The 14,368-nt window shown below is 52.6% G+C and overlaps 2 protein-coding genes across 3 annotated transcripts in view; one reads left to right on the top strand and one right to left on the bottom strand.

The window, feature by feature from the left end:
- LOC138395292 (HLA class I histocompatibility antigen, A alpha chain-like) lies at nucleotides 1-10,403 on the bottom strand. 2 transcript variants are annotated; one of them, XM_069487988.1, is made up of 8 exons: nucleotides 10,314-10,403; nucleotides 9,916-10,185; nucleotides 9,401-9,676; nucleotides 9,002-9,277; nucleotides 8,767-8,883; nucleotides 8,336-8,386; nucleotides 8,150-8,197; nucleotides 7,900-7,991 (listed from the first exon to the last, which is right to left on the bottom strand). In XM_069487988.1, exons 1-8 carry the CDS (start codon nucleotides 10,387-10,389, stop codon nucleotides 7,987-7,989), a joined length of 1,119 nt encoding a protein of 372 aa, XP_069344089.1. In that variant the 5' UTR covers nucleotides 10,390-10,403; the 3' UTR covers nucleotides 7,900-7,986. The 2 variants fall into 2 exon arrangements, with proteins under 2 accessions (XP_069344090.1, XP_069344089.1); XM_069487989.1 differs by lacking the exons at nucleotides 7,900-7,991; nucleotides 8,150-8,197; nucleotides 8,336-8,386 and adding an exon at nucleotides 1-11.
- Nucleotides 10,404-12,112: 1,709 nt separating this feature from the next.
- LOC138395621 (tripartite motif-containing protein 26-like) overlaps nucleotides 12,113-14,368 on the top strand; it is a 47,269-nt gene continuing 45,013 nt past the window's right edge. Inside the window, 1 exon segment of the mRNA XM_069488469.1 lies at nucleotides 12,113-12,130. Coding sequence (XP_069344570.1) covers nucleotides 12,113-12,130 — 18 coding nt within the window.

Below are 14,368 nucleotides of genomic sequence, written 5' to 3'. Positions count from 1 at the left end.
TCAAGTTCTCTCTGACCTCCCACCACTATGGATTCTCCCAGGATCATTGAAGTTTCTGTGTCTGTCTGAGAGCCAGACCACTCTAGGAGAACAGTTGCTCTTTTCTTCCCCTCATTGTAAGAACAGGGGTGTGACCACACCTGTACAGACTCTTTAAGGAGATAATGTCCTGTCTCTCAGGCTCTTTTAAATTCCAAAGGGAACTATTTCCCAGCTAATCTTTCTTCCCCATCCATGCATTCTCCCCAGCAATCCTTTGCTGACACTCAGCAGAATTCCTCTTTTCCTCCCTCCCACAACCCATTTTACTAGAAAGGCCTCATTGTCTGAGCCTTCCCATGTATACACTCTAAAATAAATCTGATAGTTTTTTTCTTATTAATCTGCTTCATTGTGCGTTGATTTTTCAGCAAACCTTCCAAGGGCAAAGGGGAATTTTTCCCTTCACCCCAACGCTCATTTCTGGGGAATACGAGACTGCCAAGTTCTGTTCACCACGAGGCAGGAGACAAAAAGAGACCCCACAAAAAGAACTACCAGATTCGGGTGACAGGTACACTAACAGCCCTGACTTCACCACTGTATAATTCATCACAACACCCCTTGTACGTCCTGTGAACTAAAGTAAACTTTTAAGGCTCACCCCACCCCCCACTTGCTGACTGGAATGGACCCCCTCATGGCCAAGGGAATGTCCTAAAACTAAATTGCCTGCCAGGAGGAGGGAGGTCAGACGTGCCTCATCATGCCCCCCCCCCTTCTTGGGGACATCCTTTCCCTTAGGCCTGTTAATGGGTCACAAAGGATGGGGGAGGTGAGCCTTAAGATTTTATTTTAGTTCACAGAAAGTAGGGGTAGAAGAAAATTCAGAGGGACGATGGCTATTACCCAATGAAAGAGAAATGCTGTCCAAACCAATAATGACAGAAATGTTAACCCAGCTCCTCCAGAGTGGCCATTGGGGTCGCCAAACAATGTGTGACGCGATCCTCCGTATACATCAGCCAAACCAACCTCTGAGGGATATAAAACGTGCTGGAAAACTATACGCAAACCCTAGGACAGCGCCCTCTGGCGGAGGAATCCTGGTTACGGCCATTCCAAAGCATTCAAATTGACTCCACAGAAATGCCCAAAATAGGCGTCTCAAATACCTTCTTGTGATTGCAGACCACCTCACTCATTGGGTAGAAGCAACTCCTCTACCTGGGGCAACTGCTGATAATGCAGTCAAAGTCCTGATTGAACATATTTGGTCTGATCGAAAATATTGATTCGGATAACGGGAGTCACTTTACTGGTAATATCGTCAAGGGACTCATACAGATTTTAGGAATTAAATAGGAATAGCATACCCCCTGGAACCCTCCTTCCTCAAGAAGGGTGGAAAGAATGAACCAGACTCTGAAAAATCACCTTACTAAATTGGTCCTAGAAACCAGGTTACCTTGGACTAAATTTTGCCTACCGCCCTCCTAAGGATCCGAATGGCCCCTCAAAAAGACATGGGCCTATGCCCCCCCTCCATGAAATGCTATACGGGTTACCCTGTCTGATTCAACTACTGACATTCCCACCTTCAAAACCAAAGACCAATTTCTTGAAAACTATATACGTGGTTTGTCTTCCACTCTGCTTTCTCTCAGGGAGAGGGGACTCCTGGCACAAATGCCACCTCTTGAGTTTCCGGTGCATCCACATGGACCTGGAGACGACGTGCTGGTCAAAGGCTGCAGGGAAGAGAAGCTCCAAGCAGCCTGGGAAGGCCCCTTCTTGGTGCTTCTGGCTACAGAGACAGCAGCCCGCACAGCCGAGAGGGCTGGACCCATACACGGGTGGAAAAGGCAGTCTGTGCCACAGAGGGAAGATGGGAGGCCACACCTGGGTCCAATCCCACCAAAGTCACCTTCCGGAAGGCGTAGTCAGCATTGTCTTCACTTCCCTTTTCCAGGTATCAGCAGGTCTCTTACAATCAGTGTCCCCACTCCTGAAGACACAACCTTAGAGCCTTTGGATGGGAGCAGGTACATCAGGTACAGACCCACGGGACAATTCTCTTTAAACATAATGCTTCCTGCCTCAGCTGTCATGTCCCCCACTCCTTCTATAAAACCCGACAGCAGCACTGTACCTATGTCTTTCCCCAGTGGCCCATCTAAGGTGACCATTATAGAGGTCAAGGATTTAAGGCGGACAGTTGCAGTAGAAACTGGGTATAAAGATGGAAAACACCTGGCTAGAAGGGATCAAATATTCTGTCCCCACCCTAAATAAGAGCGATTGTTACGCCTGTGTGACGGGGAGACTGGAGGCCCAGACACTTCCCTTTCCACGTGGATGGTCTGTGGATCCTACGGGCAGGCCCTGGATGGCAGCCTCTTCCAGGAGACCACGGCGTGGGGAAATGAATCGTGCAAAACCCTATCGTTGCTCTTCCCTGACATGAGCTGTCTCACGGTTCAGCTCCCAAGGACCGTGAGGCCACCAGCCTCTGACTTCAACTTCACCTCGTGTCTCTCTAGAGAGGACGAGGGGGTGGCGTCTCTTGGAAACACGACAGGGTGCAATGAAAGCCTGGCTGTCAAGAAGCTACAGGATCAGTCTGCCCTCTCCGTACCCCGAGCAGGCTTCTGGTGGGACTGTACAGACAGACTGAGGTCCTACAGGAAAGCGGGAGTGGCACCTGAGCTTTGGTGCAACTGGCCGTCCCTTTCACCCTGGCATCCGTCCGCTCCCAGTTGAGGAAAGGGGACACTGGACACAAAGAGAAATAGATGCTCCCAGAGGATCTTTTGATCCCTGTATTTTTATTGATGCTATTGGAGTCCCCAAGGGGGACCAAAGGAATTCAAAACTAGAAATAAAACAGGTGCTGGGTTTGAATCTATATTCTTCTGGTGGTCCACTGTAACGAAAAATGTAGACGGGATCAACTACATGTACTATAATCAGCAAAGATTTGTAAATAATACCAGAGATGCCATCAAACATATAGCTGAACAACTAGGACCTAGCAGTAAAATGACCTGGGAAAATGGCTTTAGATATGATGTCAGCAGAAGAAGGTGGCGTGTGTGTCATGATTGGAGGCCAGAGCTGCACTTACATCCCCAACAGCACAGCTCCGGATGTCACGGTCACCAAAGCTCTGCAAGGACTTACTGCCTCGGCTATTGAGCTGGCTGAAAACTCAGGGACAGATGACCCTTTCACCAGCCTCATGGAGCAGTGGTTTGGAAAATGGAACGGGTCAATGACGTCAGTGCTAACTCCCTTAATTATCGTGTTCTGTATCTTAACATTAATGGGATGTTGCATTATCCCTCGTGCTAGAAGACTGATCCAAAGATTAATAGAAACAGCCCTAACTAAACAACTCTTCCACCCCCATGTGAAAACAGGTTATTACTATTAGAAGACCAAGAACACCAAAGTTACCTCCTCCTCACTGAATTTGAAAAAAAGAGTGAAAAAGTCTAATATAAAAGAGGGGGAAATAACCTTGGCTTGATCTCTCCTGCCAAAGTGTCAGGAAGTAACCCACTTCCGCATACCTCACTGTGCCTGACGGGCGCCAGCTCCAAACACCTACGACCCTAGGAGCCCCCCTCCATTCCTGTGTGTCTCAGCGACACCCTTAGCCAGTCGGGCAAGGACAAGGCTGCGGGTGGAAATCCCAGGCAAGGACTGAGACACAGCCACAGGCCTGCGTCAGGGATACAAGGCGAGGACCCCCCTGTAGGGCTGGCTGCTCCCACTGCCGCTGGGCGCCCTTCCGACCACAAGTAAAGGTTTGGCCTTGCCCTGACAGTGTGCAGTGTCTGACGACCCTCGTAACGACACTGCGGGTCATTGCTAGCACCACGATGCCACCCCAGTGACGCAGAGTGCAGGCTGGTACAGACGACAGCTGGCGGTAATGTCACACTCGCCAGGGAATGGGTGGAAAGATGTTTGCTAGTCTCTTGTTCATCCAGCCCACCAAGTGCCAGATAAAGCTCTAATGTCACACCGCTGCTGCAAGGATGGGAGTTTGTCACTCTTTCTCCACCCCTCGCCTCCCAGCACCTGCACCCTCACACTGTATCAAAATCCCACACTTAAAGTCTTCAGAGGGGACAGACACCCCCTCCCTCGGCAGGAGAGGACAACTCTCCAGTCATCCCTGCGTTGAACATGCACATGAGGCTTAGGCTCCACCTGCCAGACTCTGACCAGGACGAGGTGACACAGAGAGGCTGGGACTGTGCAGAGACATTTTGGTAAAGATGGCCAAGTGGCAGTGGTGACGTCCAGTTGCCAGGAGCAGCAGTGACAGCAGTTCTAGCCACAGGGCCCTGTGTCCAGCAGCAGGGTGTCAGAGTGTGAGCAGTGGCATCTGTCCCCAGCAGCAGGGGCAGGGGTTCCTCTGAGGGACCTGACCTAGGGTGGACTGTGGCTTCTGTGCCTGGCTGTGTAGCCACAAGCCTGGCTTTGTGGCCTCCCCTACGATAAAATTAGCCCCCAATAGCATCTAATACAACTTATATGTAAACTAGAAAAAGTTGCCTTCCCTTGTTTGCTCCAAGAAGTGAGTGAGAAACCAGTCTGGGGAACAGGGTCAGAGAGCAGCACTCAGAGATGTCTCTATGCAGAGCTGAGAGCCGATACCGGAACCTTCTGCCTGGCTGTAGCCCCACGGTAGAGAGAACGATGCGAATCTCCCAACATCCTGTCTCATAATTAACGATGTATGTTCTCCCTTTTCTTCCTGAGGGAAAAGAGGACACTGAAATGGGTGTAAGACCCTCCCTGGGCACCCTCTGGTCACGGCCTCAGGGCTCCAGTCTGGCTGGGCACTGGGCTTGCTGGTGGCGCTTGGACAATACTCAGGCCTCTCCCAGGACCACCCGCTCAGAGTGTCACGCACAAGAGCAAGGACTCGCTTGTTTACCAGGCCCTGCAGGGGGCTGGCGCACACTTGGGGACCCTGCTCTGTGATCTTGTGACATGAAGACCAGCAGCATCAGCTCCACCCTCGTCACCAACACGGGACCTCACGCTCCCCTCCTGACTCTCTGTGTCTCAGCGCCACGTCCAGGGGACTCCTGCACACGGTACAGTCTGGGGCTCCCCGGTCTCCGTGCCTTCGGGACGCGGTGTCGGAGCTGTGCAGTCTGTCTGGGCGTGTGGTCGGATCGGGTCCTCACCACTGGAGGCCCAGGGCTCAGTCCTTGTTCCCTTTCTCTTCTGTAGCCAGTCCCTCCCTTGGCGGCCTCATCCCTGCTCGAGGCTTTAAATATCAATCACATGGTGTCACCCCCAAATCTACTCCTCCAGCCCCGACATTTCTCCTGAAGTCCAGACTTGCTGTCCAGCTGCCACCCCGGCTCCCTCCCCTGCACTCTAGTGGCGCCTCCTCCCCTGAACGCCTGCGACGCCCCCCTCCTCACACAGGCCCCTGCCACAGTCCCCCCCTGCCACAGTCCCCTGTCACAGTCCCCTCTCCACCACGGCAGCTCCGTCCTTCCGCTCACATAGCCCACGCTGTGCGTGTCCTCCCGGACTCCTCTTCCTCACACCCAGACGCATCAGGAGACGCTGTGAAGTCCGTCTTCAAAACGGATCCAGAGCCCAGCACCTCCCTCCATTGTCACCGCTCAGCCGCCACCCGCAGCCTGGAGCCTGGAGCCCTGCCCTCCTGCCCTGCCCTTCTCCCTGCTCCTGCTCCTCCTGCCTCTCAGCTCTGTCCTCAGCACAGCAGCCAGACAGACCCTTTAAAAAGGGAAGTTGTACCAGGTCCTCTTCTGCTCAGAACTGTCCTCTAAGTCCCCATCTCCCTCAGAGCAAAGGTCAGACCCTCCCCACACCCTCAGGCCTCCCTGCTCCGGCCCCACCTCTGAGCTCATCTCAGCTGCTGTCTGTGCAGCCTCCCGGCCTCCGGCTCCCCCACAGCACAGACACCTTCCTGCCCCAGCGCCTTTGCGCTGACGCTTCCCTGCCTGGAAGGACGTCCCCAGCATCCTCCAGACACTTCATCCTGTCCTGCAGAGCTTTCCTCAGAGCACGGAGCGTCCCTGCTCTCCCTCCTTTGCAACAAGGGCCACACCGACCCCCCAGCGCCACAGCCACCTTCCCTGTCCCCACACCCCGCACTCTGGGTCACCTTCCCCACAGCACTTACCACCTTCTACATAAACACTTTCCTTGTTTGCTCTGCTTGTGGAACACGGTCTGTCCCTTCCCACTGGAACACACGCTGCACAAGGCCGGGAATATTTCTGTTTTCACTTTAACCATGTTCCTCACATGCAGGGACAGTCTGTCACGTATCTGGCGACAAATGACAGTTGATTGAAGGATCACTGTAGAGCACCTCCCTGTTCTCCACACACAGGATCTTTATCAATGTAGCCTCAGGGCAAGTGCTGCTTTGTGCAGACACAGCACAGTGTCCTGTCACACTGACACTGTCCTCTCACGCTGACATCAGTGCCACCTGCGCTTTTCTCACCTGTGCTGTTGTCCCCCCTCCCTCCCCCACGACCTTCCTGCTCACTGCAGCACACGGATGTTTCTCCCCGAGGAATAACCATCATCCTCCACTATGGCTCCACCTTTCCACACGAATATAGATCTAACCTCGAGCCTACTTTATAAATCCATGAGCCTGGATTTGAGCCAGCGACAGGATTAGTAGAACCAAGGGCAGGGATGGGGGTAGGTGGGCAGAGATAGAAACCTAACAGGAATTTATCTAAGATAAGAGATGGTGGGATCCGTCCTCTCTGCTAATTCCAGAACTGGGTTCCTTTACAAAGGTTGGGTGCAGCAACACGGACGAACTGGAGGACGTTACGTCAAGGGAAATAAGCCAGACACAGAAAGACAGATATCGAGAGTCTCTCTCACATGTGGGAGCTAAGAAAACTGACCTCACATAGGTGGTGAATAGAATGGCGGTTACTGGAGGCTGGGAACGGATTTAAAAATACAGTTTGGTAGAAGAAATAAGATCTAGCGTTCGGCAGAACAATAGGGTGATTACAGTTAATAATTCACCATAGATTTCAAATCGACTAGAAGAGAAGATCTAGTATGTTCCCAACACAAAGAAATGATAAACATTTGAGGTGACGGATAGTCTAATCACCCAGATTTGATCATTGTATGCTTGTACTGAAACATCACATGCACCCCATAATATAGACAATTATCACGTATCCATAAAAATTAAAAATAAATACAAAATAAAGGAATAAAAAGGTTGGGGAACAGATGAAGAACAGAATCCAGGAAGGAACCCTAGGAGGGCAAGAGCTTGCCGGGTCTGAAAGTTCATCTTTTGATCCCACAGACTCCCGTATGCAGAGGCTGCCCTGGGTGGTCTCTCAGCCTCTGTCATCACAGGTCCTGCTGCGCAAGGTTCTACTGGGACAAGGACAACAGAGCAGAGAGGATGACCCAGCCAAGGGGTGACACATGGAGCCCATGACGGACTGAGCACAGACTGGGCACAGCCCCGTCCACACTCGGCTCCTCACAGCCTTCTCCTGTCCCCACCTGCAGCAGACTCAGCACAGCAAACACAAGGATTCTGGAATGTTCTCAGGTCTTCTATTTATTTCCACTCTCAAATTTTAGGAAACTTCTCCTGTAATTAACCCATCAACATGTCATTGCAAGAATTTGAGAAAAAAATTTATATTCAATTCTTATTTTCAGTCGGGAAGTAGCTCAGTGCACGGCGACGGTGAGACAGGGATGGAGACGTCCCAGCCCTTCCTCGCTGGAACAGGAAAGGTGACTGGGCACAGGACACGGATCAGCGTGGCGGAGGGGGCAGGACACGGGGGTGGGCCGGCCTCTCCAGCCCATCACATGACGGGAACAGGGACGCAGAGTCATTCAGAGGCCTTTGCAGACAGAGAAGTCAGAGGCTTCTGAAGCCACACAGGGGAGGCGGGAACACGTCCTGCATCGCTCAGTCCCACACAGGCAGCCGTCTCACGCTGCAAGAAACAATAATCAGGAGCAAATTCAGGTCGGTTATGCTAAGTGGTGACACTAGGAACAGCACACCATAGTCAAAATGTCCCAATCACAGAATCCCCACAGCCCAGCTGTGTCCCCCCTGCCCACCCGTCCCGTCAGGCCCCCAGGCTCTCACCTTTACAAGCCGTGAGAGACACATCCGAGCCCTGGGCACTGTCGCTGCCTGGGATAGAACAAAACAGGACCCGCTCAGAGCCCACAGGAGATACGGCTACAGGAAGATTTTGGGGTGGGGGAGCTCCCCCATGGGCTCCTGTCTACTCTTTCCCAAAGGTCTCAGGGGTAAGTCCCCCATACTTACAGGCAGCCTGAGCGTAGCTCCCTCCTTTTCCACCTGTGGGAAGAAAATGTCCTGTGAGAAGCCAGGAAGAGGCAGGGCCATGAGGTCCCAGAAGAACCCCTTAGTTTTAGACCCCAGAGAAGGCTCCAGAACTGTGAGTGAAGATCTAGGGCAAGATTAAGAAACGTGAGGAAAGGAGGGACTGGACCAACTGCCCTCCTGGAGGTCTGTGCTCAGCAGGGACCTGTCCTTGTGACTTGTGACTTCTGGGATTCAGGTCCCATTACCACAATCATCAAGGTGATAAATTTGTTCTTCACTTTCCATGTCCTTTGCAACAGGGCAAGTGTGAGCAAACAGGGCCCCTGAATGAGGCAGGGCTCACTTCTGCCTGGGCGTGAAACCCCCAGTGGGACAAGAAAACCCGACCCCGCCCCCCACCCCTCCCCCACCTGAGCTCTTCTTCCTCCACATCACAGCGGCGGCCACAGCTCCAGCGAGCACAGCTCCAAGGAGAACCAGGCCGGCAACGATGCCCACCATGGCGACGCTGGGCTGGGAAGGCAGCTCTGGGAAAGGACGGGAAGGTGAGGGCCTGACCCCAGGCTCAGCCCTGGCCCTGCTGAAGGGCTCCAGAAAGGCCCCTGCTTTCCCTGAGGAGAGATGTGACCCCCACCCCCTCCTTACCCCATCTCAGGGTGAGGGGCTCCGGCAGCCCCTCGTGCTGCACAAGGCACGTGTATCTCTGCTCCTCTCCAGACGGCACCGCCACAGCCGCCCACTTCTGGAAGGTTCCGTCCCCTGCAGGCCTGGTCTCCACAAGCTCCGTGTCCTGGGTCAGGTCCTCCCCATCCCGCTGCCAGGACAGTGTGATCTCCGCAGGGTAGAAGCCCAGGGCCCAGCACCTCAGGGTGGCCTCACGGTCAGAGATGGGGTGGTGGGTCACGTGTGTCTTTGGAGGGTCTGAGGGGAAGAGTCAGAAAATTCAGGCACTTTGTGTCCCTCATGGGACACTCCAGCAGGGCTCGTGTGACATCCTGACAATGGACAGGACAAACGGGGTGGGGGAGGGAGTGCCCCCCGTACCCGCGCGCAGCAGCATGTCCTTCCCGTGCTCCAGGTATCTGCGGAGCCAGTCCACGCACGTGCCCTCCAGGTAGGCCCTCGCCTGCTCCGCGTCACCGGCCTGCTCCCACTTGCGCTTGGTGATCTGAGCCGCCGTGTCCGCCGCGGTCCAGGAGCGCAGGTCCTCGTTCAGGGCGATGTAGTCGGCGCCGTCGTAGGCGAACTGCCAGTACCCGCGGAGGAGGCGACCGTCCGGCCCCACGTCGCAGCCATACATCATCTGGATAGTGTGAGACCCTGGCCCCGCCCCCGCGGTCAGCCACGCCCACTCAGCCCCGCCCCCCCCCACCCGCGGGGATTTTGGCCTAAACCGAAAATGAAACCGGGTCAAAGTCCCCGCGGGTTCGTCCGGGGTCAGAGGTCGCGGCGGGTCCCGCAGCTCGGGGTGACTCTCGGACCCGGAGACTCGGGGCGACGCGGGCTTCTCTGTGGGGGAGGGAGGGTCGTGACCCGTGACCCGAGCCGGGGTCACTCACCGGCCTCGCTCTGGTTGTAGTAGCCGAGCAAGGTCCGTAGGTTCACTCGGTCAGTCTGTGCGCTGCCCTTGACGTTCCGTGTCTCCTCGTCCCAATACTCCGGCCCCTCCTGCGCCACCCACGGCGCCCGCGGCTCCATCCTCGGACTCGCGGCGTCGCTGTCGAACCGCACGAACTGTGTGTCGTCCACGTAGCCGACGGCGATGAAGCGGGGCTCCCCGCGGCCGGGCCGGGACACAGCGGTGGAGAAATACCTCATGGAGTGGGGACCTGGGGGCGGGGAGGGGCTGAGACCCGGCCGACCCTCCTCCCCGCGCGGCGCCCGGGTCCTGCGCCCCCGCCGGGCGGTCCCCTCGCTCCGCCCCGCAGACGCCGCTTCCCCCCGACCCCGCACTCACCCGCCCAGGTCTCGGTCAGGGCCAGGGCCCCCGAGAACAGCATCACCAGGAGGGTTCCGGGCGCGGTGACCGCCATCCTCGGGGTCTGGGGACACTGAGTCTGGGTAGGGCCATGGGGACTTTATAACCGGGAACCGCGGCGACGCTGATTGGCTTCTCTGGGAACGGGACACCCAATGGGAGTGAGAGCTGGGGCCGCGTCAGCAGTATCCAGGAAGAAGGACCTGACTCGGGTTGGGACAGGGAGAAGTGAAACTCCGGGCAGATGGGGAATCCCCAGCGCTGAGCTCCCCGCCCCGGACACCGCCCTCGGGACAGGGACCCTGAGAGCCACGCCCGGGACCCTGCGACATTGCCCTGACCCCTCTCCTCCTGCACCGAGAGACGTTTGTCACACTGTCGCCCTGAGTCCCGGCCCACGAGCTGTCAGAGGAAACCAGGAGAGACCCCCCAGGCTGGCCCAGCCCCTGCCCCTTCACTTCCCGCCCGGAATCCCTCTCCCTGAACTGGACTCCCTGCCTCCTACTCCTTTCCTCTCCGCCTGGACTCTTCTAGAAGAAAACTCACCCCAGGGAACTTGATGCCAGAGTGAGCTCGCCCTGGGACTGGGGATGTAGACAGAGGGGTTTTCTCTTTAAACCTGGAGAAGTTATGTCTGAATGCACCGCAGAGAGACCCTCATAGAGACCGGTTTCCTTTCTGCTTATTAACTAGGGTGGGCAGCACAATCTAGGTAACCTCTGAATCATCAGGAATCTTTTTTTTTTTTATGCTTGAGTATTTATTTTCTAAAGTTAGGATTAAATTGTTTATCTTCTGTAAGCAGAAGTTAGGTTTGGGGAATTCATGTCTGTGAAATGACAAAGATAATTTATTACAAATGGCATATCACCCTTAATAAAGCTTGTTTTATTTTTTGAGACACTAGGTGAACTTGAATAACATATTCAGTAATGGGATGACCCGGATTACTTCGGATAATTCTAAGAAATCACGGGTCAGCAGAAAGCTTTTCTACATTTAACATAATATTTTATATTAAATTTGAAGTTCATCAAATAGTATCAAAAAATTATATTCAGATAAAGAATGCCTGTTATTACTGTTAGGGCACAAAGTAGTCAAAGAAACAGAATAAGCAAGTTGCTCCCATTGTAATCCAATCAGATTTTTCTTTAGAAACTAATCAAAATCTCACAAAATAGAAATATCTGCAAAAATCATGAATGCAGAATGCTGACCTAAATCTCATAATTAATTAATAGCCTCTCCTTTTTTAAAAGTACACGATAATGAAAAGTATATGGAATGATCAGGAATCTAAGGTGTAAAAGAAGTGAGTTTGTCCCCTCGATATATAAATGTGTCTAAACGTGTAACACTTACACCTACAACGACCTCAAGTTTTACTCTCCCAGACGATGTGTCTTGGACTCTAAGTTGTTGTATTTTAAAATTGTCTTTGTTCCAGAGCCCTGAGTCTGTGTGTGACAGTCCAGGACATCCCCTCATAGAAAGAAGCACAATTTGTTACTGTCTGTTTCAGCCAGGAGTTGTAGAACTTTAATCACTTCAAAGCTGCACGTGCTCAGTCAGAATGCTCTTGTCCAGTGCTCACGCCTTGCCTGTTTTCATGAATTATTCACATCTAAGCTGTGTGCATATTCTGGGGGGACACTTGGTATTTTTTAATCTGATTAATATTAGGAGGCAATTTGCGTTTAGGCAGCTCCATAAATGTATTAGTTAGGAAATAGCTGCTGTTCCAGCAGCCTTGCTGGAACAGCAAGAGCGCAATCATGGAGCTACGCATGGGAGTAAGTACCGCCTGGGACGGAGGATCGGGAGCGGGTCCTCCGGAGATACCTGCCTGGGTGCCAGCATCCCCTCTGGTGAGGAAGCTGCCATCAAGCTGAGTGTGAAAACAAAGCACCCCCGGCTGCACAGGGAGAGCAAGTTCTACATTTTTTCAAATTAAAAAAAAAAAAAGAAAAAATTACCAAATACACAGAACACCCAGCTAGGCTCTGTAGATATGTGTATTAAAATCTATAAAACACTGTGTTTAAATCTGAGAATTCCACTGCTTTAGGACTGGTTCCCTCTGCTCCTGTTCCTCAGCTCCTGCTTCTCCAGCCCTTCCCTCTGTCCCTCTCATCCCACAGGCCCCTTCTCCCCTTAGTCCCACCGCCTCTCACTCCTGACCTGTGGCCCTAGCACTGTCCCCTCCCCTGCTGCCCACAGTGTCCTCCCCACAGTGGTCAGCAGTCCTGCTAATGAGAGTCAGATTCTGTCATTGTTTCACTTAAAATGCTCCCATGGGTTGGTCTCACTCTTGCGAAGCCTCTGGAGTGTAAGGCACATGGGCACTGGGGCTTTGGGCTGTTTGGGTCAAAGCTGTATCCCCAGTATGTAAAGACAAACCTGGTACAGAGTAGGCACTAAATTAATTTTTGTTGAATGAATAAATGAAATCTCATTGTCTTAAAATTTAATTTATTCACATAAAAATCATAAATAGAAAAATACTAAAAAAGTTAGGAAAGATTTTGTTTCATACAACTATTACATATGAGTTCATAAATTCACTCCAGTGGAAAAAATGCTATGTGCTTATCAGGCAGGGTGTGGGTGTGTTCTCCGTTCATGGTTTCACAAAACTGTGTCCTCATCTTGAGGTTGGGGTCCTCCCCAAAGCTGATATGGAACCTGTGGGCAGAATTCAGTTTCTGGCAGTTGTAGGACTGAGGACCTTGATGCCTTGCCGGCTGTCAGGGTGGAGGGCGGGGAGGGCTGCTCCCAATTCCTGGTGCCCCCAGCAGTCTCTGCCACCCGGCCTCTCCAATTCCAAAGCCCACATGGGAAGAAATCCCCCACACTGGGTCCCTCTCACACTGTGACTCTCATGCTCAGGAAGAACCCAGTCATTTAAGAGCTCACCTGGATTAGGACGGTCTGATCCAGGATAATCCCTTGTCTTAAAGTCAACTGATTTGGGACCTTAAGTGTTCCTGCAAATCCCTTTGCAGCAGCACCTGCATTAGTGGTGATTGAGTAGCTGAGGGAAGGTGAATAAGCAGGGGGTGGTTATTGGGGACATCACAGAATCAGCCTAGCATGGCCTGGATCTTCCTTTTGTGTTCAGTTGGGTCATTGTTGGAAACAGAAGTTCAAGTAAATAGATGGTTATGAGTGGTAATAAAATACACCCTGTTTAGCCATGGAAGTTCTTCTCACCTCCTAAAACCAAATGACATTTTTAATATCTTATAATTAATGTAGAGCAAATGAAAATTAAAGTGCAATAATTCATTCTGTCTTTGCAAATTCTATTAGTTACCTACTGCTGTGTATGCAATTACCTAGAACTTAGCAGCTCAAAACAACAAGCATTTGTCATTTCCCACAGTTTCTGATGGTCAGGAATCCAGGAGAGGTTTCCCTGAGCGCTCCTGGCTCGGGGCCTCTCACAGGGCTGCAGTCCCGCTGTCAGCCAGGGCAGTGTCACTGAGGGCTGGACTGGGGCTGGGGGTTCCATGAAACACGGCTCACTCACGTGGCTGCCGGAAGGGGCCTCCGCTGCTTGTTGGCTGGTCCCAGGAGGCCTCAGTTCCTGCACATGGACCTTTGCACAGGGCTACGTACGACACAGCAGCTGGCCTCCCCAGAGCTCGTGACCCCAGAGAGGGAGGACCAAGGTGGAAGCCACAGTGAGCTTTGTCCTACACCAGAGTCACAAAGTATTACATCAGCGTTGCTCTGTCAGTTAGAACTGAACCATTAAGTCCAGGCCACACTCACAGGGAGGGAATTGAGCTGCACCTCTGGGAGGGAGGGGTATCAGTGACTTTGCATGCGTGTCAGAAGCAACATTAAAGTGATTGTTTCAGGATTTTGTAAATCAAATGCTTCTTTCATCTGATTATTTTTCTTTAATACTTTAAACTTCTCTTTTCCAAGGAGTGATTAAAAGTTTGAGACATCACAGAGCATTGGGTGCTGCATAAGAAGTTTGAGACAGGGCCGGGCGCGGTGGCTCACGCCTGTAATCCTAG

The sequence above is a fragment of the Eulemur rufifrons genome, chromosome 15 (genome assembly GCF_041146395.1).
Source record: "Eulemur rufifrons isolate Redbay chromosome 15, OSU_ERuf_1, whole genome shotgun sequence".
NCBI lineage: Eukaryota > Metazoa > Chordata > Mammalia > Primates > Lemuridae > Eulemur > Eulemur rufifrons.
Note: the sequence above shows the minus strand (reverse complement) of the source record. Positions and strands in the feature narration are given on the sequence as shown.

What these genes read in the sequence shown, in the direction of transcription:
- LOC138395292 (XM_069487988.1), bottom strand. Translation starts at nt 10,389, where the DNA reads ATGGCGGTCACCGCGCCCGGAACCCTCCTGGTGATGCTGTTCTCGGGG. An exon ending in CTACAACCAGAGCGAGGCCG is followed by an intron (nt 9,677 to 9,915) that starts GTGAGTGACCCC and finishes GGGCGGGGCCAG; the next exon opens with GGTCTCACACTATCCAGATG. An exon ending in GAGCTACGCTCAGGCTGCCT is followed by an intron (nt 8,198 to 8,335) that starts GTAAGTATGGGG and finishes GTTCTATCCCAG; the next exon opens with GCAGCGACAGTGCCCAGGGC.